At 45.7% G+C, this 20,933-nt stretch overlaps 1 protein-coding gene across 1 annotated transcript in view; it reads left to right on the forward strand.

Moving 5' to 3' along the window:
* Window positions 1-20,933, forward strand: part of BEAN1 (brain expressed associated with NEDD4 1) — a 41,629-nt gene that overhangs the window by 16,299 nt on the left and 4,397 nt on the right. Inside the window, exons 3-4 of the mRNA XM_088451284.1 lie at window positions 8,552-8,755; window positions 13,001-13,124. Of these exons, the coding sequence (XP_088307410.1) occupies window positions 8,552-8,755; window positions 13,001-13,124 (328 nt within the window). The remainder of the gene's footprint in view (window positions 1-8,551; window positions 8,756-13,000; window positions 13,125-20,933) is intronic.

Raw genomic sequence — 20,933 nt, forward strand, 5'->3', positions numbered from 1 at the left:
AGAAGTGGAGGAAAAGTGTAACAGAGTCTCCGTACAAAGTTCTCTTAGAAACAATGGTACTACAAAGGGCATGAAGAAAAGTGTTGAGTGGGACAAGGGAACAGAGGAGCTCATTCAGACCAAGTTGAGGTAAAAATAGTGGGGGTCCTTTGATAAAGCTGCACCTTGATGCAGTGAAACGCGTCACGCTTTTGGGATCATCACCCCACTATATTTACCTCAACTTGGAAACTTCCATCTGGACTTTACCTCTTTGCCTTTAAGCAGCCCTTGGGACCATAAGGATTTAGCCACTAAAGGAGACATATATCACTGGCCGCAGCCAGCCCTTTGCTGCCCTTGGACACCGCATATTTGAGGACCCAATAATTTGACCAATTCATCTAAAAGGGACATCCCTCTAGCGGCAACCAGGACCACTATCCAGCAGACAGTCTCCACGCATTATATTGGCATTCCCTATGTTACCCTATAAAGGCTATATATGAACTGGTTAATATGGACTTGAGGCTGTGGGTGAGATCACATGCTATCAAATGTTCAATATTTATTGTGTATATCCAACTGGAAACAGTGATAACATTATTATTAATTATATGTATTAAATATTTAAATTTTATTTAGCACCATATTTTATTTATATATGTAATATAATCAAAATATCAGCGCCACTATCCCTTGTTCTATTTCTATGTGTATTAGGGAGTGACTATCCCTTAATATAGTGGCTGCTAGACAAAACAGCTCATCTCAGCGCTTGTGCATACCCACTAGGGTAATTTCTTTTTTTTTAACCCCAAAAGATGCTCTGACATGGGGGGATCACTATGGGTACCCCCGAATAGCCCTGCTAAAGGTATGTGGGATCTTTAAACGGTCTCAATAGATGCTGTATAGCGTCTTTGGGAAAGTAGTGAAGAATAGTATTTAGCAACTTTTTTGGCGAAAAATAAGGTGTCCCATCAAATTTGGGGTACATGAAAATGGGTACGAACATATTTTAAAGTGGCTAATGTGAAGTTTTAAAAATCTTGAAAATCCATCAGCAGCAACCAACTGCAATCACAAAAACCCCTGCCGCATACTTGGGGACCCCTCTGAGTCTATTTTGTTAGTTTAGAAGTTTGCTCCCCAATTATTGTTTTTTGCCCCCAAAATGAAAGTACCTTTTTTGGGGTGGTCTCAGAGGTGTAGCGTGTTGCCAGGGTGTCCGGAGCATGTGTATGCTATGGCGCCCCCCCCCCCCCAAGTGTTCCATGGACGAGGTGTGTCCAGCATATGGGGTTAAATTACAGGGATGTAAAAATAAACATTAGGGGCTCTATTTACTACAATCCGCATATTGAATGCGGATTGTAGTGTGATATTACTGAGTGAATTCGCATTGCGAATTCAGGCAATATCACAGGGATTTACTATAAATCCCTTGCAGGGACAGAGCTTGCGATAAAGCTCTGTCCCTGCGGATCCCATCCGCACTCTAGTCGCGGTATTTTCTGAAAAAATACCACGACTAAGAGCCCGCGCATGCGCCGACCCACCGTCGCTGCTACCCCCCACCGACGCTAAGCCCCGCCCCCACAATCGCAGACCCCCGCGACCCCCCCCCTCCCTTCATTACACTTGCCTGCATCCTACTGGCCTCCGGTGATCTTCTCTGGGCTTCCCGATCAGGTGATCTCCCTTACTGCACTGGGGCCCGATCACCTGATGACCGGGCAGCAGTGCACTGTGGGAGACCAGCTGACCGGAGAGGAGCCATCACCGGAGGCCCGATCACCGGTCCCTGGATTCAGGTAAGTAAAAAAAAAATGTTTCATTTTTTTTTTTACAGCAATCAGCTTGCGGTCTGTTTAGACCACATAGCTGATTACTGGTACCGGCTCCCGCCTCTGCTCTCCCCGTTAGAGCAGAGTGGGAGCCCGGTAACCGGGGGAGACCCTGGATAACGCCACCTCCAGGTGGCGTTATTATCACAGGGCTTCCCCTGGTATTTTTTTACAATTTATTTTTAGTAACTATGGTCGGATCACATTTCCCATTACAATTATGGGAAATGCGATCTGCTTTACTAAAAATAAGTGATACTTAGGGGTTGCAGTAGAATTTTACTAATTCTACTCCAATTGCCCTATAGTAACTAAAGGTGATACTAAAATAATGTGAAAAGGGTGTGAAGACACCCTTTTTCACTTTATTTTAGTAAAAATAATGTTAATAAATAGAGCCCTAGATGAGGTATTGAAATGATATATTCCAACCCACTAAAGTAGTTCTGTTAATAAAATAAAAATAATAACCATAAGATTATGGGGGGTTTCTCTGCAATGGGGAACCTCTAATCGGGCCCCCCCCCCCCTAACTGATTGTAGCAGGCCCCCATTGTCTATAATACTCATTACACCCACCTTACTCACTGTCTGTGCACAACAATTGTACTGTTTAGTGACAAACTGTCTAAATAGCAAACAGGTGCAGCCAGCACGATGTTTCACCTGAGGTTGGGGTTAAGCACCTCGAAACGTGGTGGTCAATAAAGGAATCATTTATATGAAAATCTGCATATGTGTTTGTATTTTTGGTTGATCCGAGGAAAATCTCCAATAAAAGGAGATTGAAACGTCGGCTACATGATGGTCTAATTGTCATTTAATATATTACCGTGTGGAAGTTCTGTAAGTGCCGCCTTCTATACCATATATCACAACGGTGTACATCACCCCCAGGAGGGCGCCAAGACAAGATATTTATTTGACTTTAGTGGAGTGTCAGTATGTATATATATATATATATATATATATATATATATATATATATATTGAAAAACAAGGGAATTGACAATCAGGCGACTAGTTTGCTAGATGTGTAAAATCACACACAGTGAGAGATACAATGTAGAACAGATGAGTTAACCAATAACTCATCTGTTCTACATTGTATCTCTCACTGTGTGTGATTTTACACATCTAGCAAACTAGTCGCCTGATTGTCAATTCCCTTGTTTTTCACTGTTTCTAATAATACTCGCACTGGTATTACACTATTGACTCAGAGCAGACACCGAAACACTAATAGGCCAAGTTGCTATACACTATACAATTTATTTGGTTCACTCAGTAAGTTATACAGGTAGTGGCGCTGTACCCATCTATTTCTTGATATATATATATATATATATATATATATATATATATATATATATATATATATCTGTGTCAGGTGCATAAATATTGGGATATTGACAGAATTTTCATATTTTGGCCTCTATTCACCACCACAATGGCTTTGAAATGAAACAAACAAGATGTGCTTTAACTGCAGACTTTCAGATTTATTTTGAGGGTAATTACATCCAAATCAGGCGAACGGTGTAGGAATTACAACGGTTTCTATATGTGCCTCCCACTTTTTAAGGGGCCAAAAGTAATGGGACAAACTAAACAATCCTAAATCTAACTTTCACTTTAATACTTTGTTGCAAATCCTTTGCAGGCAATTACAGCCTGAAGTCTGGAACGCATAGACATCACCAGATGCTGGGTTTGGGTTTCATCCCTGGTGATGCTCTGCGAGGCCTCAACTGCAAATGTCTTCAGTTCCTGCTTGTTCTTGGGGCATTTTCCCTTCAGTTTTGTCTTCATCAAGTGAAATGCATGCTCAATCGGATTCAGGTCAGGGGATTGACTTGGCCATTGCATAACATTCCACTTTTTAGCCTTAAAAAACTCTTTGGTTGCTTTTGCAGTATGCTTCGGGTCATTGTCCATCTGCACTGTGAAGCGCCGTCCAATGAGTTCTGAAGCATTTGACTGAATATGAGCATATAATATTGCCCGAAACACTTCAGAATTCATTCTGCTGCTTTTGTCAGCAGTCACATCATCAATAAATACAAGGGAACCAGTTCCGTTGGCAGCCATACATGCCCACGCCATGACACTACCACCACCATGCTTCACTGATGAGGTGGTATGTTTTGGATCATGAGCAGTTCCTTTCCTTCTCCATACTCTTCTCTTCCCATCACTCTGGTACAAGTTGATCTTTGTCTCATCTGTCCATAGGATGTTGTTCCAGAACTGTAATGGCTTTTTTAGATGTTGTTTGGCAAACTCTAATCTGGTCTTCCTGTTTTTGAGGCTCACCAATGGTTTACATTTTGTGGTGAACCCTCTATATTCACTCTTGTGAAGTCTTCTCCTGATTGTTGACTTTGACACATATACACCTACCTCCTGGAGAGTGTTCTTGATTTGGCAAACTGTTGTGAAGGGGGTTTTCTTCACCAGGGAAATAATTCTTCTGTCATCCACCACAGTTGTCTTCCGGGTCTTTTGGTGTTGCTGAGCTCTCCGGTGCATTCTTTCTTTTTAAGAATGTTCCAAACAGTTGATTTGGCTACACCTAATGTTTTTGCTATCTCTCTGATGTGTTTGTTTTGATTTTTCAGCCTAATGATGGCTTGCTTCACTGATAGTGACAGCTCTTTGGATCTCATATTGAGAGTCAACAGCAACTGATTCCAAATGCAAATGTCACACCTAGAATCAACTCCAGACCTTTTACCTGCTTAATTGATAATGAAATAACGAGGGAATAGCTCACACCTGTCCATGAAATAGCTTTTGAGTTGATAGTCCCATTACTTTTGGCACCTTAAAAAGTGGGAGGCACATATAGAAACCATTGTAATTCCTACACCGTTCACCTGATTTGGATGTAATTACCCTCAAATTAAATCTGAAAGTCTGCAGTTAAAGCACATCTTGTTTGTTTCATTTCAAAGCCATTGTGGTGGTGAATAGAGGCCAAAATATGAAAATTCTGTCAATAATTTTCTCTATATGTCGCTGTTTTAATATGACGATATTCTGAAATATACCTTTTAAACAAACAATTTTTAATGTAGTGCACAGTAGCAAATGAATGTTCTACATCTAACCATTATGGAGATCCCACAAATTATACTTCATTTGCAGTCTGCAGACTAAATGAAAAGAGCACACACACACTCCATCTTTACTAAATGCAATGCACAGATCCCCCCCAGCCTTACTAAATGCAATGCACAGATCCCCCCACCCTTACTAAATGCAATGCACAGATCCCTCCACCCTTACAAAATGCAATGCCCAGTTCCCCCTCACCCTTACTAGAAGCAATGCCCACATCCCCCTCACTAAATGCAATGCACATACCCCCCCCCATACTAAGTGCAATGCACAGATCCCCTACTCACCCCTTTTCTGCAGTAGCTACACTTAACTGTCACTAAGATAGACTTACCTTAGGCAGTGGCCCCTCTCATCACTTTCAGGGTCCAGGACAGGCTGTCACACTGGGTCTCCTCTCAGTCTCCAAGAGTATCTGAGGCTGCAGCCATCTGTATATCTCAGATATCAGGCCACACCTCCTGCTCCTGTGTAAAGCATGCAGCTCCTCTCCTCGGCTCTTCTTCAATTCACACACGGCCTAGGCAGGCACACACTCACTCACAGAGTGTACATTCAGCATGACGTCATAAAGTCAGGTCACGTGCGTCCGTGTACCCAGTGAAAGCCAAGGCCACTTGCAGACATGGGAGGCCGAGCTGGGAGGCGGAGCTTAGGGACGGGGGAGGTGCTCTAACTAATTAGACAGCTCAACAGCCAGAGTCTGGGCTCAGCGTGCGGTGCCTTCTGACATTATCAGCACCTGGAGCATGCGCTCCACTAGAACCGCCCTCCCTACGCCCTGGGTGGCCTGTGGTCCTTTTTTCTTTTTTTTTGACACAGAATAACTTTGGGGGACTGTCCAAGGGGTGCAGGGTGGTTTTGGAAGTCTGCACCCAAAACCCCAATTCTGCTCTTGTTCTCGCCATCTATTCAATGGTGATACTTTTTCGTATCACCATTGATCCCAATGCATAGACTTTTCACTCCGGCGAAAAGTCGGGAAAATTGAATACGGGGATAACTCAAACCTGCGAAAATGATGTCATCGGCGATAAAGTATCACCGATAACGGGTTTTCAAGCCTAATTGAATACGGCCCTATGTGTCAAAAGGAACACAAAGGGTCTGTAGGGCAGAAGTTGGGTGCAGAATATGTACACAATTGTGACATATATTCGCACATATGAAGAGTAGTACACATTTCAAAGTTACAGTACAACTCATTCAAACTAAACAGCAAGTGCGCTATATATATTAGAAATGACTTTTTTTTTTCTTTAAATTGTACGTGCCACATTCACATAACGAAGACAGTCATTTTATATTAAACATTCATAATAATTCAACCTATTAATCGGCTATAACAAATGCAGTCTAAGTGAGGGTGACATTTGACCTTGAAGTCATAAGACAAATGCTCCATATATAACCTAATCTGTGGTTCCATATGTTGTTCTGTAATGTGCTGAATCAATATATACTGACTAGTATGCCCGTGGCGAACATTTCGCCAATTTGAAACCAGAACACAAGTACGGAAAATGCTTTGTTAGACAATGGCTAGATCATATGTTAATACGACGGATTCGGGTTATAAAAAATGTGTGTGAAACATAACCGGCTAAGCCACGGCCTTTTATGGTTTTTGGGGATTTTTTCTATTGTAATATTTCTCCAATTTGTAAGTGTGATGATATATTTGGCCATGGACTGCAAGCTGAGCCCCTATGGACGCAAATGATAAGGCACTGTTACTCCACCTCACCGTCTCCCAGCCTCCTGCCAATCAGCGGCTGCCGGCAGCTCTCGTGGAAAGCAGAGAAAATAGGCACTGATTTAGAGGCGCAAACCCAGTGCTGATTGGCTGGGAGTTGCGAGCCCGGAATCCACATGTTGGAGAAAGTAGGTGAGGGAAGAGCACCCCCTACGGCGGCAGCCTCACTTGTGCCGCCCGCGCGCCTTCCCTCTTTATGTAATAGCTACGTCACGGAGCCAGGTTGCCAATCAGGAGCTGAACTGGACAGAACGTAAACTGTGTCCGCACATGGCTAGTTCCTGAGAACAGCAGCCGGCAGCGGTCACCCCTATCCCGCTTCCCCCAGGTCACTGTGCCGGTTCTGTGCTGGTAGTTTTCTTGACATTTTCAGGTTAGCTATACCAAAGCATTTGTTATGGTTTTTGTCGATTTTTTTTTATTTATTTTTTTTTCCCATCAAATTTGATAGTTTTATTCCAAATTCTGTAATTCATTGCTGATTGAAATCCATCGCAAAAGAATCACATTAATATATTAATTCGTCTTTGAGATATTCAAATTCAAAGAGCATTCCGGACAAAGGGACTAAGCAAATTATATTATATATAAGATCTATGAAAGCATACGGAGGATGACAGTTTAATTTTTTTGTACAATAGCGCAGAAAGCTATGGATACAATTACTACACACTTGCCTACTTTTTCTACCTTGCGTTCATGAGATCCTGAGGCAATGAAGGAAAAGATTACATGGACTAGTAAAGGGAACTTGGCATATGCCAAGTCGGGTCACCTTAGTCTGCCCCTCCCCATCCTGTCCCCTTCTCTGACTGCGGCTCTGTCCCGCTTTGCTGCTCTGTCTGGCCCCACCCACCACTCCATCCTGTCCTCCTGCTCCATCCCACCCCCATACTAACCCAGTTACCGTTACCCAGTGGATCCTCCTATTTTAGGTCTGTCCCATCTCCCTAGAAGTAGGAGCCATTGGGGAGTGCCCAGGTTCTAACTGCACTTGTATGTTGGAGATGGGCCAGACCCTCTATAATGGGTGCAGTGCACACGGGCCCCCGGGTCCAGGTGGGGCCTGCACCACACACCCTGCACCCATATTATGTAAAACTGACCTCTCCGAGGTCCCACATCGGGTCTCCCAGCGCTGCTCAAACTCCAGAAAATCACCGTCATGGCCATTTTTCCGGTGTCATGTGCTGTGAGGAAATTGCCGGGAAAATGGTGCCACGCCATTTCCCCAGCGTTCTGTGCCTGCGCAATAGACTCCGGGCACACTCTAGTGCCCAGAGTCTATTGACTTTGTGGTGGCCGGCAGGCCGTGACAGTCGGTTGTGGCCACGGGAGTGAGAGGAGGGGGTCCCTGATGGTGGATGCACATGGGCCCCCTCCTCTCTATAGACGCCCCTGGCCAGACCTTACATAATTATTATATAGATGGGGCAATAGTGTTATCAAGCCATGCCCACCTCAGTAAACCCAAGTGGCAATAATTGTGTTTACACCAGGGCAGATAAGTGCTCCCAGGAGAATCACTCTCCAGTAGATAGAGCGATTCAGCGATCCAATAGAAGTCCAGTAGATATCACCACATTGTTTGAGAGTCTGTTAGATATTCTAGGTAAGGTAAATGTATAAAGTGAATTGTGATAAATTCTTGCACTTTGTTTGCGCCAGTATGGCAACTCTTATTCACGACAACTATTTGGTGATGTCACTTATTTTAAGTAAATTGATGGGTTGTAGGAATAATGGGTAAGCCCATAATATGGTTTTCTCCACTGTGCACACAACATGTATATAAAGTCAGATTTCCTGCTCCAAGTAATAATGTGTATTTTTTTACTTGCAGAAATTCAGTTAAACCAGAGTAACCCCTTTCCTGAATATTTTGGTTACATCCGGAGCACCCATGATCCCACATTGCTGGTGTCCCCGCTGGCTGTGGCTGGTATTGTAATAGGACTGGTTCTCTTCCTATCCTGTGTCACCATCATCATTGGAAGCCTGAGGAAAGATCGGGGAGGAGACTGGCGCCTTGAGAATCCAAGCCTCGGTATGAAGCTTTCCCTCAATAATCTAACACCTGACAATACATATGTTCGTCAAACCTCCAGTGTAGCACTTGACTGGTTTCTGGCATACAGTCTTTCCATACCTCTAATTTCAGGAAAGGAACCCTCTCAAGTTCACAGAAAAGCTGAATATATATTTATTTCATGCTAGAATACAAACCTAGAGAAAGAGGGTGATCCTGCACCGAAAGTAATCACATGCAAAGAACTAAAAAACCAACAGTACTTATTTGTAGTGGGCGAAAACCACCCTAAGATAATTTATCATACAGTTGGTGGTGCTCCCCCGAGGATAATGACAATGAAATCACGAAGGGTGTCCATGCAAGGTGCAAAGACTAGAAAGTAACGTCTCTTTAGGGGCACTCTTCTGTATTTGTTTTTGTTAAGATTTAACCTTTATTAACTATACATTAAAAAGTAAGTCTCCCTTTTTGTATCTCAATAAAAATATATTTTTCATGACCATTTCTACTCCTATACTCAAGAGCCAAGTATAAAAAATGTCAACCTCTCGCTTATTATTGTTTGGTGGAGGAATGGTTGACAAGTGGTTGAAAATGACAACCGGGTGAAAATATTTTTTCCTTCTGGCTATAAGCAATTTAAGGTCCTCAATACCATTAGCCACAAGCTTCTTATGCACAAAAATGTTCACAAAATAATTATGTGAAATATAATAACAAATTTTTATGATCAGAATATAAAAATGTCAGATATTCCCATAGTTCACCAGCAGGGTCTCTGACACGGCCGACATCCAAATTGTAGAATTTATTCCATTAACCCTTGGGAGTTGGGTTAGTTTAGACAATAATATACCTCTCTGTCTGTCAGAGTAATCTCCCACTTTTTCTTATAGTGTCCACACAACAGAAATTCAAATAGTTATACGTATCACTGTATTTAACTTTTAATGGTTAGGCCAGTATTCAATTGCCGGCGAAAAAGTCCTGGACTTTTCGCATGCTGGACTTTTCGCCGTCATCGCTAGTTTGGCCTCCAGAAAAGTATCGCGCTCATCACCGCGATTCGCCGTATTCAATTGCAAAAGAGGTGAGAACGCATCCCGGTGAAACTGAGACTGGCGAAAAGTCCTGTCAGATTTGGGAATTTCAGCCTGACACCCCCCAAAAGATGCACTGACATGGGGGATCATTATGTATACCGCCGAATAGCTCTGCTGAAGGTATTTGGGGTGCTTTAATGCTTTAAATTGGTGCTATTTAGCATCTTTGCACAAGTGGTGAAGAATAGCATTTGGCAGTTTTCTAAAAAAAAAAAAAAAATAAGTATTCCCAGCAAATTTGAGGTACTTGAAAATGGGTGTAAGCATGGTTAAAAATCGCTAAAGTGAGTTTTTAAAAAATGCACCTTCAGCAAGCACCAGCAAACAAAAAAACAGCTTGGGCATACTTGGGGGACCCCCTGGAGTCGATTTCGCTAGTTTTTAATTTAAGTTTGTCCCCCAACTTTGTTTTTGTCGCCCCCAAAAACTAAAGTACTTTTTTGGGGGTGATCTAAATATTTTTTTTTTTATTACTTTTTTTGACGCAGTATACCTTTGGGGGACTGTCCCAAGGCTGCAGGGGTGTTTCCGCAACTTTGCACCCCAAACTCCCAATTCTGCACTTTTTTCCGTCTCCTTTCAGAGGCGAATCTTATCCGCTGGTTTGAAGGCGCAGACTTTTCACACTGGCGAAAACTTTTTACAATTGAATACGGGGAAAGTTTTCGTCTAGCGAAATGGACGTCACCGGCGAAAACTTTTCTCCGATCTCGGCTTTTCGCCGGCAATTGAATACGGCCTTTAGTGTGAATTCGTATTTTAGCAAGGAAACAGATTCATCAGTATGTATTATACCCTTCACAGCCAGGTGTAGTCAGGGGCGTTTCTATATTGGGTGCAGGTTGTGCGGGGCACACAGGCTCCTGAGTCCAAGGGGGACCCACACCGCACACCCTGCACCCATATTTTTAATTCTTACCACTCTGCTGCTGGCGTCCCACATCGGCGCCGGTATCAGTCAAAATCGCCTGAAAAATGGCCGCTGCGCCATTTTCCTGTCGTTCGCGCATGCGCAGTACAGGGAAAATGGCCACCACGCCCATTTTCTTGATGACCTGTGCATACACTATAGACTCTGGGCACACTCTAGTGCCCAGGGTCTATAACTCCAGCGCTGGCCGCGAACAGCTCAGTGCGCTGCCGGCGCCAGGCGGAGAGGAGGGGTCCTGTGTCGGAGACTGCACACGGGCCCCCTCCTCTCTAGAAACGCCCCTGATTTCGGTGCTGTTAGCCTGAGAGTCGCCATTTTGTGTATTTAAGGATTATATATATATTCAGTGTTGTACTGTATCTTTAATGAGAAGATTGTATGAGAATGGATTAATATTACTTAAGTAAAGTGTACTATGAAGAGCCTTGTTAAGGGGCCTAGCCATTAGCAGATCTTTCTGAAAGACAAAAGATTTATCTTTTGAAAATTCCTGGGGCTGCTGTGACAGATATCGGTCATGTACATGACAGATTTTTGCAACCGACGAACGATATTGTATGACATCATTCTGGGAGTGGATTTTTTTTTTAATGTTTCTATTCATTTTCATAAAAAAATCATTCGTCGTTTGTCGTGTGAGCGGGGAGCAGGGTCAGGGGTAGTATAGTGTCTGCAGAGAGCAGGAGCAGGGTTAGGGGTAGTGTTGTGTGAGTGGGAAGCAGGAGCAGGGTTAGGGGTAGTATAGTGTGTGCAGAGAGCGGGAGCAGGGTTAGGGGTATTAAAGTGTGTGCAGAGGGCGGGAGCAGGGTGAGGGGTAGTATAGTGTGTGCAGAGAGCGGGAGCAGGGTCAGGGGTAGTATTGTGTGAGCGGGAAGCAGGAGCAGGGTTAGGGGTAGTGTCGTGTGAGCGGGAAGCAGGAGCAGGGTTAGGGGTAGTTTAGTGTGTGCAGAGAGTGGGAGCAGGGTCAGGGGTAGTGTCGTGTGAGCGGGAAGCAGGAGCAGGGTTAGGGGTAGTGTCATGTGAGCGGGAAGCAGGAGCAGGGTTAGGGGTAGTATAGTGTGTGCAGAGAGCGGGAGCAGAGTTAGGGGTAGTGTCGTGTGAGCGGGAAGCAGGAGCAGAGTTAGGGGTAGTATAGTGTGTGCAGAGAGCGGGAGCAGGATTAGGTGTAGTGTCGTGTGAGCGGGAAGCAGGAGCAGGGTTAGTGTCGTGTGAGTGGGGAGCAGGGTTAGGGGTAGTGTCGTGTGAGTGGGAAGCAGGAGCAGAGTTAGGGGTAGTATAATATGTGCAGGGAGCAGGGTTAGAGGTAGTGTCGTGTGAGCGGGAAGCAGGGTTAGGGGTAGTATAGTATGTGCAGAGAGCGGGAGCAGGGTCAGGGGTAGTGTCGTGTGAGTGGGGAGCAGGGTTAGGGGTAGTGTCGTGTGAGCGGGAAGCAGGAGCAGAGTTAGGAGTAGTATAATATGTTCAGGGAGCAGGGTTAGGGGTAGTGTCGTGTGAGCGGGAAGCAGGAGCAGGGTCAGGGGTAGTGTCGTGTGAGCGGGGAGCAGGGTTAGGGGTAGTGTCGTGTGTGCAGAGAGCGGGAGCAGGGTTAGGGGTAGTGTTGTGTGAGCGGGAAGCAGGAGCAGGGTCAGGGGTAGTATAGTGTGAGCGGGGAGCAGGGTTAGGGGTAGTGTCGTGTGAGCGGGAAGCAGGAGCAGGGTCAGGGGTAGTGTCGTGTGAGCGGGGAGCAGGGTTAGGGGTAGTGTCGTGTGTGCAGAGAGCGGGAGCAGGGTTAGGGGTAGTGTTGTGTGAGCGGAAGCAGGAGCAGGGTCAGGGGTAGTGTCGTGTGAGCGGGGAGCAGGGTTAGGGGTAGTGTCGTGTGTGCAGAGAGCGGGAGCAGGGTTAGGGGTAGTGTTGTGTGAGCGGGAAGCAGGAGCAGGGTCAGGGGTAGTGTCGTGTGAGCGGGGAGCAGGGTTAGGGGTAGTGTCGTGTGAGCGGGAAGCAGGAGCAGGGTTAGGGGTTGTGTTGTGTGAGACGAAAATATAGTGTAATGGATTGTTTGGGGAAGGGGGCCCCACATCAGTGTCTTGCTTAGGGCCCCATGAGGCCTAAATCCGCCTCTGGATCTTGGTACAACGATGTGGGGTGAATGTAGTGGGATACCAGTTCAAATTTTGCACTGGTGCTCAGGAACCGCCAGATACAAATTATTATCTTTTTTAATCTTTACCCTATGTAATCTCTTCACAGATGGAATCTCCTATGCAGCTTCCTTTGGAGACCTGAGATCTGTCTGCACTGGGGACATTTCTCCAGCCTTAGAGTTTGGCTCCTATCTAGAGCTTAGTGCTACATATATGGATTTCCCCCCATGGTAAGAACATGTAAAGGTATAGCCCAGTCTATAAAGCACAATATAATGGAAACAATTACAGATAAGTTGTAGTGCTACCCAGGAAAATAACGTATGACTGCCATTAGTACTGTAAATGGTACCCGTATCTTAAAAACTAAAGCGATGTTGCACTCTTCGGCTTTGTTACACTACATGCTGCTCTGTCTGTCTTATGGGAATGCCTTGTGTCTGTGATCTCACAAGCTAGAAGAGGAGCGAGGAGATGGTGCATCTAGGAATCTTGTGAATGTAATTGCTCTGCCTACTGATATAAACATTTATGTCTTATACAATGTGCAGGGTACCAGTTGCTGTCTCGCTGTGACCTTAAGGCTTTATAGATGACTGATTCTTCCAGTACAAGAGACAGACAAAGATACAGGGCCTTATTTAGACGTGGACTCGAATGGAGCCGCGACTGAGTTGTTTTACGCAGCGACTGCATTGTTTTACCCATTGGTTTACGTACATATCTTATTGTGTGTTCGCGCCTGCGCAGAACGGTTCCAGCGTGCTCACACGCAGTCCCCCACAGTCCCCCCTTAGCCTCGGCGTGAGTGACATGCTGCGGCGTATAGGGGGCGGCAACCTGGACCGTTGTAAAAAAAAACAGTGGCGTGATGCCTCCGTTTTATAGGCGTTTCAAGCGCAGGGTCTGCGACGTCAGGCGCAGACTTCCTGGACCTGGCAGAGGGGTTCCGACAGCCAGGCTGAGTAAGCTTTGGTATACGCAGACTAGGCACTTAGGGCAGCGAATAGGTCATCCGAAGTAGAGTCTACGGACGCTGCACTCAGATCGCAGATACATGCAGGAGACGTCTATTTTTTACAGACACCTCCTGCTGCATTTGCATTTTAGTTGGACATTATTGCACAGCCGCTTCCCTGCACCTGTGTAGTACCGGTCACATCGAAATCAGGAGCTCATTCAGACCCGCTTGCTAGATGCCTTCGCTCGCAGCTTGCATATGCAAATCCAGCCACCACAAATAAATAAGGCAGGCGATCGCACGGCAAGGCATTAGCACGCCCACTATGCCTTGGCGTGCGATCACTACGTGTATGCAGACGCCCACCTGCCATTCATAAGATGCCCACTTGCGCACGTCATCTCCAAAAAGTGCATGAAACCATTGATACATCTTGCACCATTGGATGCACTCGCAGTGCTTGAGGTTGACTATACCCTGCCGCAAGCACTGCGATCACTTCAGTGTGAAATACAACCAAGTGACGTGTACTATGACGCTGCCTGTTAATTATGCATGCCTCTGAAACGGCGTTAAGACGCTCAGGCACGCCTTCGTTCGCACCTCCACTCCCCCGTTTCTAGTGGCCAGCCCGTCACCACCCACAAATGGCTTGTCCTGTCACTCACTCTGCTGGGCTGTCTATGCGCAGCGATCGAACGCTTCCCGATCTCGCACTGGTTCGCGCAATACATATGCAGATTGCAAATATCGGCCAGCTACGAGCGATCGCATCCTAGCTTGTAGGCCTTTAGTTCTTCAGCCTGTTCTCTCTGCATTGTGTAGAATATCATGACAGTATTGCTTGCCATCTATCTAGTGAACAGACAGGCGTTCCCCAACTATGGCAGCTCTGGTCTTCTGCATAACATAAACTCTCAGAATACGGCATTGATTGGTGGTAGATGTTAGGACTCTAATCAAAATTTACTTAACCTATACTCAAATTGCTGTTCAGTGAGTGCATTTTTTTTTAGAATTCTGTAAGTCAGGGGAGAGAGCATTTAAATAAATCATAGTTGGCAGGCAGGATAGATGGACAGCACGCTAATATGCCTTATAAGGAGGATGAATGAAACCCTGGCCTGGATTATATTATATTACTCGTCTGCTTTATTTCATGTAAGACAGATAGGGAATGATTAGAGGCTTTTTCTCGCTGCCCTTCACGGTGAATTTAGTTTAAATTAAGAGGTCATGCCATTTAGTATAGGAGTTGTTTTAGCTGGGTATGATGCTCATATTAGCCTAATGGCAGGGTGAAAGCATGCCCTCGGAACAGTTGGCAGACAGAGCGGCCTTGTAGAAACTGCAGCAGTGTTTTCAAGGTTGTCTCTTATAACATAGTTGCAGTTGGCATAATCACAAAACCTCAGAGCATGTAATGTTATAAATTGGAGAATCGTTTTAAATATGTTTAGATCTTTAAATACAAAGGTTGGGATGCACTAAAGGGGTGAATGCGGTAAAGCCCCCAAAATGCTGTTTTCAGGGGTTTTACCACATACTCCATATGTACAAAGCACTGGAATGCATCGCTCCGTCATGGTAGGTAATGCTCCCTGTACCCGAAGAGAGACGGGATGTACCATTCACTTAGACGTACTAAGCCCTGAAAAGTGATAAACTGGAGAGTGAAAAATGACAGGAGCCGATTGACTGGTCGTTTTTATCAAACACAGCCTGTCACATGACAGTTAGGAGCTGAGTGGCTGGCAGTTTATCATTCTCCACTTTATCACTTTCCAGAACTTTGTAACATCTCCCCCAAAGTGAACAAGAACAAATATAGTATTACATTTGGAAATCAGTCATGGAGAGTCAGTCTGGCAACTCTGGCATATGACAGAAAGTCCATTGTGTCGGAATGTATGCAGTCCTTCTTTTAATAAAATAGCCATGTCCTGCAGTCACTGTATGCTCTGTCCCAGATAGTACTGCACTTCGGGCCTGATTTAGAGATGGACGGACATGCAGAGCCAGGGGCGTTTCTATAATGGGGGCCCTGCACCGCACACCCTGCACCCATATTATTTAAAACTCACCTGTCCATGGTCCTGCGTCGGATGTCAATGCTACACAGAACACCGGAAAATGGCCGCCGCGGCCATTTTTACCGGGCGTTCTGCGCATGCGCAGTAGACTCTGGGCACACTCTAGTCAGCTGCCGGCCGCCAGGGTGAGAGGAGGGGAATGCACACGGGCCCCCTCCTCTCTTAAAACGTCCCTGTGCAGAGCCGCACACAAGTGGCTGTGCAATTCCGTCCATCTAAAATGCAAATGCTGCAAGAGGTGTCTTTAGAAATACAGGTATACTGTGGCATTATTATTAGGCAATATTTTTACATAGGAATGTGGCTTTAGATGTTAGGCCAGCTTTATAGCCCCAGGCCAGCCCTGTGAAGTTCCAAATCAAAGAAACTTATTAAAGTAAAAACAATATTTAAAGGACATTTGTTCTATTGCTGTGTTACATTTCTCTGACTGCGTGCAGTGAACAACACAAACATTTTCAAGATGTCAGGCCTAATTGGCGTTCCAGATAAGGAATCAAAGCAGCTCTGAGCTGTTGCAAAGTTGCATGCAAGTAGACCGATATTGCACTCGAAATCTTAATACGGAATCACTCCTGTATGCAGACTTGCATCCATTTATCCATCCTCTTTTGGAAATAGCAATCACTGCTATCAGAGGGGGTCATTCAGACCCGCTCGCGAGCGCAGGACGCTCGCAAGCGGGTCGATGTTCCCCCAATGCGCATGCGCACGACAGAGGGAGCTCTGTCGTGCACATGCACGAGACCCGGCGAGCGACGGGCTCTCCATCGCTCCGGGTCTCGCACCAAAGGGGGCGTGCTGTCTATGTTGATTGACAGCACGCCCCCTTTGGTGGGCGTGCCTGCCAGACGGAGGCGTTCCCATGGGAACGCCTACCATCTGAATCCGGCCCCACTGACATCACTAGTGATGTCAGTGGGAGTGATTTTGGCTCTAAAAGAGCCAAAATCACTCCAGGGCTTGCGGCAGCGAGACCCTATCGCAGGGCCTCCATCGCAAGCCCGATGGTCGCGATGGTCAAGACCATCATCATGGACGCTCGCATATGCTGTGGGTGGTCACCCACAGCTATGCGAGCGGCCAGGAGGCCGCTCCATTTTCATGGAGGAGGGCCCTGATTCAGAGCGAGCGCCCAGAGTACATATGCACCAGTCCTATACCTGCGTCTCTACATACACACAACTCAATTTCATCTACACGACTGTGACACGCTCTAGACTACATGTGAGCTCCCTGTTGTCACCCAGTTACGCCCCATCAGTTGTAAGTGGAATTGCACCGGAGAAAGGGGTGTATGTAATGTTCCCACTAGGCTGTATCAGGGTGCCGCGCTCTGCCCGATTTTAAAAGGGCAAAATGTGCCCTGCCCTTTTAGCGGTGCCCTGCTAAAACAGCATGCCCAGAACCTTCCCCACCCGTGGGCTGCAGTGGCCCGCAGGTGGGAAAAGTTGCGGTGACCGATCGCCGCCGGGTGAATAGACACCGTGCGCATGCACACGGCATCTATTCACAGAGCTTGGGGGAAGCCCGACACCTCTGTAAGTGCTGGGCACGCCCCCAAGTGTGAAGCAAGGACACGCTCCTCCTCCATCAATCACGTCCCCTTTTAGGGAGAGCTTGCGCCTTTAGCGCATGCATAGGATACACTGGCCGCGAGTCTGCACCCTGCCCCCCCGTTTCCTAGCGGGAACACTAGTATCTATAATGGATGCAGGGTGTGTGATGTACACGGACCTATGGGTCCGGGGGGCACGGCACTGCACACCATGCACCCATGAGAACCTTCTATAAGTGCTCATAGCTGCACCATCTTTCCATGATGTATTCGAAAAGATGGTGTCCGTAGAGCTGACTGCAAATACTCTGGCAGCCAGAGGCTTTGTTCTCTACCGTGCATGCACCAACTTTCCTAATATCGACAGGAAGATGGAGGGGGACCGGGAGTGCTCACAGATGGTTCTTCCGCACAGACACTGGCCGTCAGCACAGGTAGGTGTGCGTGTGTGTGTGTGGGGGGGGGGGGGGGCTGCTGTATGATGAAGGTGCAAAAATGCAGGCACCCGTTCCATTGTTGCGTACTGCGCATGCATGCGCGTGCGCAAACCAGCCACTGTGATCAGGACTGTGATCGCAGTGGCTACGCAGACCCATTGCGGAGTGATTGACAGGAAGTACCATTTGGGGGTGGTGACGGGTGTGTTCGGAAAAACGGAGGCGTACCAGTGCTTTTCAACGCCGTTGCAGGGGCGTGCATAAATTAGCCACAGCGTTGGCATACGCAGTATTTCTGGGTAAGGTCTGACCTGCCATAATTGTGCATGAGGCTCTGATGGTACTCGATGTTTTCACAGACTTGTAAGGTACTACGGATGTGAGTAAAGGAGAGCGGGCATCTGTATGTTGTGCCACGGTGGCATTGCGATCAAAGTAATTTGCATAATTTCACATCAGAACTGTGTATGCATTTGCTGCCGCACTCGCATCAGTGATCCTAGCCTGAAACCCTTAATGCCGTCAATGGCGAAGACCCATCAAAGAAACAAAAATATATATAAAAAAAAATATATGTAATAAAAATAGCTACATTATTCCTTCAATTTTAAAATAAATTACACAGATTTGATATTTTATGGTACATCATACCCGGACGACCTAGCTCAGTACATATCTGAAGCAATACGCTGGCGCTATATAACGATCACTATAACTATTAATGATAAATGTCTATATAAGTATTGCCCTGCACTAACTGTGTGAAGTCACATGAGAAATACTTACCTATTCCCTAATGGTGACCTTTTTTTTTAACTTATATTACAATAAAAAAAAATTATGTTCATTATATATTACCTAAACAAACCAAGCTCAATAGCTCCAAAGTCGAGCACTTTAAAATGTTAGCAATATAATAAACATGATATTTCAATTAGGAACATTTGGTTACATTAATGATTTATATGGATGTTCCTTTTTGGTATGTTGAGGTCTATGGAATATTTGTCTTTTTTATGAAGTGCAAAAGCAACAGTGACATCTGGGACTTATGAAAACAAACTTACCAAACACCAACAAAACAATAGTACAGCAAACAAAATAAATATACCAAAAAGTTTTTACATTTCATTAATATTTAATTTTAATCAATATAGTAGAAAAATATATCACTAAATTAGTTTTACTTTAAAGCGATTAATGGTGCATACACACGGTCAGATTTTTCCTTCAGATATGAACGATAACGATTTAAAAATCGTTCAGTCGTTCATATCTGAAGGATAATCTGACATATCTGATATGCCTGGACGATCTACGATGCGCGTTCCCGTTTGTCAGATAACGATATCTGACATCTGATGTGTTTGCAGTCAGACTTGGACGATTCCATTCATTTTAATGCAGTCAAAAATCGTTCAATCGTTCAAAACTTTGGTAAAATCGTTCAAATCGTTCAACTGACAAATCTGACAAGCCTGACCGTGTGTATGCTCCATAAGACAGCACTGAGATTGGATCTTACGGCCTGATTATACGCAGATCGAGCGATCGTTTGCCATAGCGCATGGTTATAAGCCAAACTGAGCATGCGCAGCATTCTCATTGCGATAATGGACGCATAGAGGAATCCATTGCAAAGTGAGTGACAGGCTGTCAGCATTTGGGGGGTGGTGACGAGGGGGTGTTGGAAAAAAACGCAGGCGTCTATTCGTTTGAACGCTGTTTCATGGGCGTGCATAAATTAGCCACTCTCTGCGTACGAGGAAACTTGCAATGTGTGCGGCTGGGCAGACTTGTAAATGCTGCGTGACTGCCTGATGTGCGTCGATGATACCGATGTTTACGTAGAAGAGCAACATTGGACGGATATGAGAAAGCAGCAGTGGGCGTCTATATGGCGGCTGAGCTTTGGCAGTAGGGAGGGGGTTAGGTTTAGGCACAAAGGGAGAAGACTTAGGTTTAGGCACTAACGGGGAGGGTTAGGGTGCGGGGTGGTGAGGGTTAGGCTACAAATAGAGAGGGTTAGGAGGAGAAGGGAGGGTAAGTATCAGGGGCGTTTTAAGAGACGAGGGTACCCGTGTACACTCCTCGTGCTGGGCCCCCTCCTCTCTCCCTGGTGGCTGGCAGCAGACTGACGCAGCTGGCCAGCTACGGGAGCATTAGTAGACTCCGGGCACTAGAGTGTGCCCGGTGTCTACTGCGCATGCGCAGAACACCGGAAAATGGTTGCGGCGCCCATTTTTCCGGTGTTCAGAGCAGCAGTGACACCCGACGCGGGACCTCGGACAGGTAAGTTTAAAAAAATATATGGGTGCAGTGTGTGCGGTGCGGGACCTGCCTGGACCCGCTCACACTGCACCCATTATAGATATGCCACTGGTAAGTATACTTACCCGACCCGTCGGGATACCAACCATCGGGGTGACGCTGTCGATATTTTGATAGGAGGCATCTCGACAGCCGGCTTTACATACAGATTCCGATGAAATGGGTCATGTTAGATTCAGCCACTGCAGCACATTTACTGCAAGATTACCAAAGTGCAACCTGTCCACGGAAGACCAAGGCTTGTTTTAGGGCAGTACAAAGAAGGCAATTGCATATCAGTCATATAGTAGGATCTATGGGGAGGATGGGGGAAACTATGGCCAAGGGAGGTAATACTAGTGGGGATTGATGGATATATTACCACTATAGGACGGGTACAGTTTCTTTTACCATGGTAGTTTATTACCATTGGGGATAGAGTGGGTAATGCTTCAATGGAAATCTATTACTACTGGTGGGGGGGATGCCACTTGGGAGTCTATTAAGACCGAGGGTATGAGGCATATGGACCCTGGGTGGGTGCTAGATATCCACTAGACATTTTATTTTAACTACAATATTTAAATATGGTTTTAAAAATATGTTTTTAGGTTAATTAGATTAATTTCTAAACAATTTTTGCCGATTAGCCAGTTAAGTGGTTAAGTGACAAAACAAAT

Source organism: Taudactylus pleione, unplaced genomic scaffold, assembly GCF_031769625.1.
Source record: "Taudactylus pleione unplaced genomic scaffold, aTauple2 ptg000545l, whole genome shotgun sequence".
Lineage (NCBI taxonomy): Eukaryota > Metazoa > Chordata > Amphibia > Anura > Myobatrachidae > Taudactylus > Taudactylus pleione.